Raw genomic sequence first — 7,161 nt, 5'->3', positions numbered from 1 at the left:
ATGAAGCCTGGTTTACCCATATGGCTTTGATGTCTACGAACCAGATATCTTGTCGATGACTGAAACAACATCTCGTCAAATTTGGACCCCACGAAACGTCATCTTTAATCTCTTATTTAATTTATACTGTGACTTTTCCCTTCTCTTTCCAAACTAGCTCAAATTCTCAAAAAAAGCTTTGCAAGCAACCCAACTTGACAATTGCATCAGTGTATTGCCCCTTTCTTTATGGGGCTAAACTTCAATTATCACTAGACTTATGTTACACTCGTTCATGATGCTGAGTTTGAATCCCAATCACTTGATCTAGTTGTAGAAAAAAAGAGAAAAACATCTAATGTAGAAGCTGCCGTTTGGGCTGCCCTAAAGCACTGTTCTACCAACTGCATTACAGGCTTACAGGTCTGCCGGTCTGGTCAGACTGGGAGACAAGAAGTGGCCATGTAAAAAGAACTGTTCGTAGTCGAACCGAAGTATGAAGTTTAGATTCCACATAAAGACCTAAATGATTTCTAAGAGCTAGCTCACTATTGGCTTTAGTCAAAATCTAGAAGTGTTGGAAGTGGTTTTTATACACAATGCCACAAGAACTTACACTAGTTACTTTCGTTGTCGTCTCTCTAGGATTCCATTTGGGTGTTGGGACATAGGAGGCCATCTTAATTAGGTAGATGACGACCTCGAGATCCTATCTAACAAAAAGTAAGCAATATCTCCATGTCCACTGTCCAGTCGCTCTCATAGCAATTTCCACACCCATTTGTACACGTTCTAGTTTTTAAATGGTTGCGTACCTGAGACGGGCTGACAATGTTGTTCTGATTAGAATAATATATAATCTAGCATTTCTTGCTTCTCCAAAGGGACATGTAACGGCCTCTATTTTGTTAGGTCTCTTAACTTTCATTAACAGTAAAAACAAAAAGACTATCCAACTCGTAATATACGTATAAATTAAAAAAAAAAATTGTTTTAATCGGGAAAATTCGGAGTAACTGAAGCTGTATATTGTATATGAACACGGTATATATATCATAGACACTATAGAGTGTAGACACATTAAAAGTTGAAAATGATGCATTTCTACTTTATGTGCATATTGTAATCGTCCTAACTTTTGAAATAAATTATTAGGTTGTTTGTTGCTAATTCGCCAATCAGTTCAGCACACCGGTTTCCCCATGTGGCCATATTAGAGTATTGATCATCATGTTTGATGTTTCTCCTTGAACTTGAGGGCATATAGTTAGCAATTCGGTGAATAATTCGCGAATTTATTGTTTAATTTAAAAACCTTTTAAAAATGTCGTATTTTTCAATGATACGGAATTATCGTATTTTTCAATATCGTATTTTTCAATGATTCGGAATTATCGTGAATAATTTTCGAATTTATCGTATTTTCACTATAAGTCTGCTGTCAAATTTTCTCGTATTTTTAATTTTTTATTTTTAACTTTGTATTATACTCGAATTTATTTACGAACTAAACTTTTGTCATTTTCATTTTTTTTAATTTGAATTGATTGAAAAAACGAATTCTTATCAAAACTCAAATTTTATTTGAATATTTTCCGAATTTTTACTGCGTTACGAATTGATATGGTTGAGGGATACATCTGTTTATCATTTGTTTAGAATCGGCATTGTAGTGGTAGGTGCCTTTTTCCTGGAATTTAAGAAAACTGTAAAGTGAGCTAACCAAATCCCATGGATCTGTGTATCACACTATCGCTACATAGAAAATCAGGGTGGGTCATTTTACTTTAGTAATGCCCGAAAAAAAAATACTTTAGTAAAGCCCTACGTGTAATTCTACATGATTTTGGTGGGGACCAGAGAGTTGAATTTTAAGCAAATGAGGCAATTATAGAAGTTTTGAATTATACGGAAGTATATAGCTCATCAGACATGACTTGGACAGTGAAGGACTGCCGGAATCTCCATTCCCCACTCAAAAAGCATTAAAACAAAGCCACTGCAAGTTTGCAAGTAATATCTCGCTCTCAACTCTCAAGTAATCAACTTAAATGTAAGTACGCCATTGGGAATGCTAGGGTAACATAAGGGGTTCAGCCTTCCCTTTTATTCACTAATCAGCTCAGTAGCAACTACGACCCAGTGATCCGTTGGTAGTGTGGTTGACTACTGACTGGTCATGGGATCAAGTTGTGGTGATAAAAACAACCAACAAAACAAACCCAAAAAAAAAAAAAGCTCAGTAGCATGCAATGCTCGTGTAAGTATTTACTAGAATGGTTCTAATCCCAAAAGAAAATATATCATCTCTACTGACTAAGTAACCAAGTTACTTAGGCTTGTTTGGTTTCTTTCTAGCTGTCTCTCATGTTTGCTTGTGTTGCAATAGGAATCGAGCCTAAACATATTTCAATAATTTAAAAACTGGCCCATGGTTGTGATATGATACTGCTCGCTCTTTTCCTACTGTTTCCAATATATTGGAGAGAATATATAGTATATATATATATATAAGTGGTGGAAAATCGATTCTAGATTGAGCACTGATATATTCTCCTTACTTGTTCCATCATTGTAAAAGGAGAAAAGAACGACTAGAATCTGAATTACCATTAGACATTAGTAGACCAGCTAGTAAACGCACTACCATGTCACTATGCGTAGGTATTTGGTTGATCGATTACAACTTTTATATATGATTTTCATCTAAATGGTTACTCAACCGCGCAGACTGAAATGAATAGATTAACGAATCATGTATAGCAAAGAGAGAAAAGAATAGGAACACGTTGTTCTGTCTAATTCTTAATTGGAGCAATAGAGAATTTCGATGAAGAGATTGACATAAATTTCGTCCATTTTATTAAAGAGTTATGATACATACATTTATCTCTCTACATGGATTATGTTTAAAAAGAAAGAAAAACAGTGGACAAAGTTCCAAAGATATCAACTGGAGGTCTTTTCAGTCGACCTTAAACACCTAACTACCTAAGTTACTAAGTAACCTAAGATAAAAGGACGAACAAAAAGAACCAATTCAATATTGTTCTTATTAACATTCATGACCATGAGAGTAATTAATCAGAGTCTGTTTTGTTGTTCCAAGATTTCCAACACTTCAACTATCTTAATTGAAGTGATCTCAATGGTGCGTCAGTCATGATGAGTAATTGAGTATGTTTGATTGTGTGGTTTTGGTGTATGAGGGTCTGAAAAGTAGTTAATGAAATTGGGTTTCTGACTGGCATGTATGACCAGACTCGATCCAGAGAGATGCAACTATATATGATAGCTAGCTTGGTTTGTGTACATCAGTACATGCATGTTTCTGTGTGTGTGTGAGAGAGAGAGAGAGAGTACTTCGAACAGTTCGAAGTGTCATGATGATGGACAACAATTAGTAACATATATATGTGGATACAATTTAATTTACGACTGAATAACAAATGAAGCTATGCAGTAATATTAGAAGCAATAGTAACAACACCGACATCCGAAGAAGACTGTCCAACACCTCCGCTCTCAACCACTTGAGCCATAGCTGTAGAAGTTGTTGGTCTCTTCCGTTTCTTTTTCTCATAAGGAATCCCCCTCGCTTTCGCTTGGCTTTCTCTCACTTCTCTCAAATAAATCCTAACTGCTCTTGCACCAAACGGGTTCGCCTCAGGCTTCCCATCATTCTCCTCATAAGCAGCTCTCAACCTTCCAATAAGTGCGTCAAGACTTCCCCAAGCTTGTTTTAATGGACAAGGACATGGTGCTTGTGGATTTGGGTGTCCATAATAAGCACACCCTAATAAATGCACCTTAGTTTTTCCAAACTGGTCTAGATACTTCAAGAACTCAATAACATGTGCACCACTACATCTAGCTAGTGATAATGGTGGCTTGTGGTTCTTCAAGTACTGTAAGAAAGTGTTCCAGTCTCTTCTCTTTTGTGACTCGTAACGACTAAGCGGAACGGATGAAGATCGTTCGACGACGACACCTCTTTCTCCTGTTGCAGCTGATGAACCTTCAGTTATGTTCATATCTGTTGATCCACCTCCTGATATTGAATCCATAAGAGTTCTCTGTGGTCTTTGAAGTGGGTGTTTGAGTTTTCTTATGTTGTTTGGGATTTGATTTGTTTTTAGTTTTGTGTAAGTGGATGAGGGGGATGTTTGTCTTTCTCGTCTTTTCTTCTAACTCTCTCTTTCTCCCTATTATTGGTTCGTTCTCTGGATTACTATCAACAGAATCTCTATAGGCTAGGTTCTTGACTAATAGACTATGCTGAGGAATTTAATCAGTATATATCTCATATATATATATATATATATATAGATGTAAAAAGAACGTTTTTTTGTGAGATGGAGAGGGTTTTCGGGAGAGGAAAAAGAAGAAAGAAATTTAGGGAAAGATGGGACGTTAAAAGGTTTAGAATGATGAGATTGATGAAATCGAGTGGTGATTGACACTTAGAATTCCACATGGTGGACCCTCTAATTGGAAAATCGTAGTCCTGGCTATAGACTTGTTGCTCAATTCAGATGAATCGAATATAGAGAGCAGACAATGAAGTTTAAAGTAAAGGCCCAAAATATCGCCTATATGTCCAATATATTACCGATATATATTGTTTTTTTTAGGCTATTATATATAACTAGCCATTTGGCCCGGCCTATGGCCGGACTTGCTACATAGATAGCTAATGACTCAAAAACCTAAAATCCACTTGAATAAATAATATAATTGATAGCATTCACTGTTTATATATATATATATATATATATATATATATATATATATATATATATATATATATATATATATATATATATATATATACTTTGTTTGATGGGTTTATGTTTTTCTAATTTTTTTGGAAGTATTATTGTCCTAAATAACACAATGAAATGAAGAAAATAAGGGCCACATTTTGACATATACTTTATAGGGAATTGAAGAGATGAAGAAAACCTAGGAATTTGATTCCATAATAAGAACAAATTAAACCAAATAACAGGAGCTCTACTAATTGGAAATTGACCTCGTGAGTCATGACAGAGACGTAAACCTTGGGCAACAAATCTTTAACAATTCTGATATACTTGGAAAACGTTATATAACCACCCAACAAAGTGATTATCTTTAAAGCACAGATCTTAAGAGTTGTAAAAACGTATAATAATATATCTCTGAAGCAAAGTGATTATCTTACCTTGAGGAAGAACTTACCATGGGAAAGAACTTTATTTGGTGGGTGGTGAGGTTGAAGATCGAATGACACTGATCGAATAGGCATTGAGAGAGTGTGTAAGGCTAAGTTCAAATTATACAAGTGGCACGTCCACGTGACATGAAACAATAATCATACTGTTGGAATAGTTGTATTTTCTAGAAATTATAAGCTGCTCGAAAATTTTCATGGAAATTCATTTGGAAATAGAAGATTACATTTTGTCGGACAGGAGTTGCATACATCACTAAATGAAATGAAAACACAATCTAAGGAGGAACCTTGAATCCTGCCTGACATGAAAATATCCAAGTTCAAACTTAGTCGGGGTGCCATCCACATGACCTGAAATAGTAATTTATGTTAGAATAGCTATATTTGCCTTGGAAATGAGAAGTCATCTAAAAATTTTACTTCAAATTCACTTGAAAAATAGAAAATTAAATAATGTTGGACAGGGGTTCCATACATTTCTAAATGAGATGAAAAGCGCAATCTAAGGAGGAACCTTGAACCCCTTTATATCCTAAAATTATTAAAAAAAAAAAAATGGAGTAACATAGAATTATGTCTCTTTTGTTCTACCAACCCACAATTAAAAAAAAAAAAAAAAATTGTAATTCCTCAAATTCACATAAATTCTCCATTTATCTTCATCAAGACTATCAATATAGATAAATCTCTCCACCTGATATATTTATAGCTATCATATTTTATGATCTCGTGCAATACCGTGTACTATTGATCGATATAGGGAGTTATAGTCTATCCTTTTAAGATGCTAATAAATCGGTTTCACTTAAAGGATAAAAATATCATTCTTACATCAATATGTTCATACCTTATGAGGTTTTGGAGAATCATATGGTAATGGGAATACTAATTAGGAACATCCAGTTGATAGCACTCTAATTTATAATTAGAAAGAACCTGATTATCAGCAATGTTCAATACTCCCTCAATCCAATTAAACTAACTATCAACTGAGTATATCTTATCGTGGTTCTAGCTACACGGCTGCCATAGTTGTTTCCAGCTCTCTTTCTAAGGATTTAGGCATGGTTGAGAAGAGTAGCACTGTAGCGATCCATTATAAAAAAAAAAAGAATAAAACAATCAATCTAAATGCACCGTTATATACCCCATTTGAAGCCTCATAATATATTACAACACTAATTGCTTATTATGTAATTTTTTTACTTTTTGAAAGCCATGCTAATAATGTGGCCTATAAGTGTCAAAGAAATTAAACAATCTACTAAAACTTGAGTCCAAATACCAAAGTTTAACTATAAAAAAACAAATGAAAACCCCAAAAGCAAAGACCCAACTTTTAAATTGCATAGAAATAAAATTCTAAAAAGCTTCTAAGTAATAAGAACAATATGCTAAAACGTACAATACCTTCTATCAAATCAACTAATTCAACCAAAAGATTAACAATTATCTTTATCTAACACCCACATAGACGAAGAACCAAATGAATTGTGGCGTCTTCCTTAATATTGTAGTCGTCCAAACTGCGCGAAGGCTCAAACTGCATCGCACCGTAGATGAGCCTTTGCGACCTTATATGTATTCCCTCCTGCTCTTCAATCATTTCTTGCACATTTTGAACGGTATAAGATCCATCCTCTGTAATTAATCAATTTACCTGAAGGCACCCTAATGAATATTTGCATGCTGTCACTCCTCAAATTCAATGTCTGTCCTTCTGAAAAATGTAAGTTTGCTAAAGTCATATCATTCTCCAGCTCCACCTTGTCAAGCCGGGTTTACGTTTTGCCAATTGGGATCCCCACCATGCTTTCAATCGGGGAACTTGACATTCGAACCAGTAAACCATCTTTTCACTTTAAGACTAAAAGTTCTATTTTTTTCAAGTAGTAACCGATATTAGCATTGTATCTCCCAAACGAAAAGACTGCATAAATTGTTGACCCTCCCTCAATGTTATA

At 34.7% G+C, this 7,161-nt stretch overlaps 1 protein-coding gene across 1 annotated transcript; it reads right to left on the bottom strand.

The window, feature by feature from the left end:
* Positions 1-3,366: 3,366 nt before the first annotated feature.
* On the bottom strand, positions 3,367-4,257 carry LOC147489952 (protein LIGHT-DEPENDENT SHORT HYPOCOTYLS 5-like). The gene has a single exon (XM_086570237.1). The coding sequence runs from the start codon at positions 4,044-4,046 to the stop codon at positions 3,435-3,437; it is 612 nt and encodes a 203-aa protein (XP_086426363.1). The 5' UTR covers positions 4,047-4,257; the 3' UTR covers positions 3,367-3,434.
* Positions 4,258-7,161: the final 2,904 nt, after the last annotated feature.

Source organism: Coptis chinensis, chromosome 7 (assembly GCF_015680905.1).
Source record: "Coptis chinensis isolate HL-2020 chromosome 7, ASM1568090v1, whole genome shotgun sequence".
Lineage (NCBI taxonomy): Eukaryota > Viridiplantae > Streptophyta > Magnoliopsida > Ranunculales > Ranunculaceae > Coptis > Coptis chinensis.
The sequence above is the reverse complement of the archived record's forward strand: the minus strand, read 5'-3'. Positions and strand labels throughout refer to the sequence as shown.

Bases quoted from the DNA above. Each gene is read 5' to 3' on its own strand.
- LOC147489952 (XM_086570237.1), bottom strand. From the start codon at position 4,046: ATGGATTCAATATCAGGAGGTGGATCAACAGATATGAACATAACTGAA.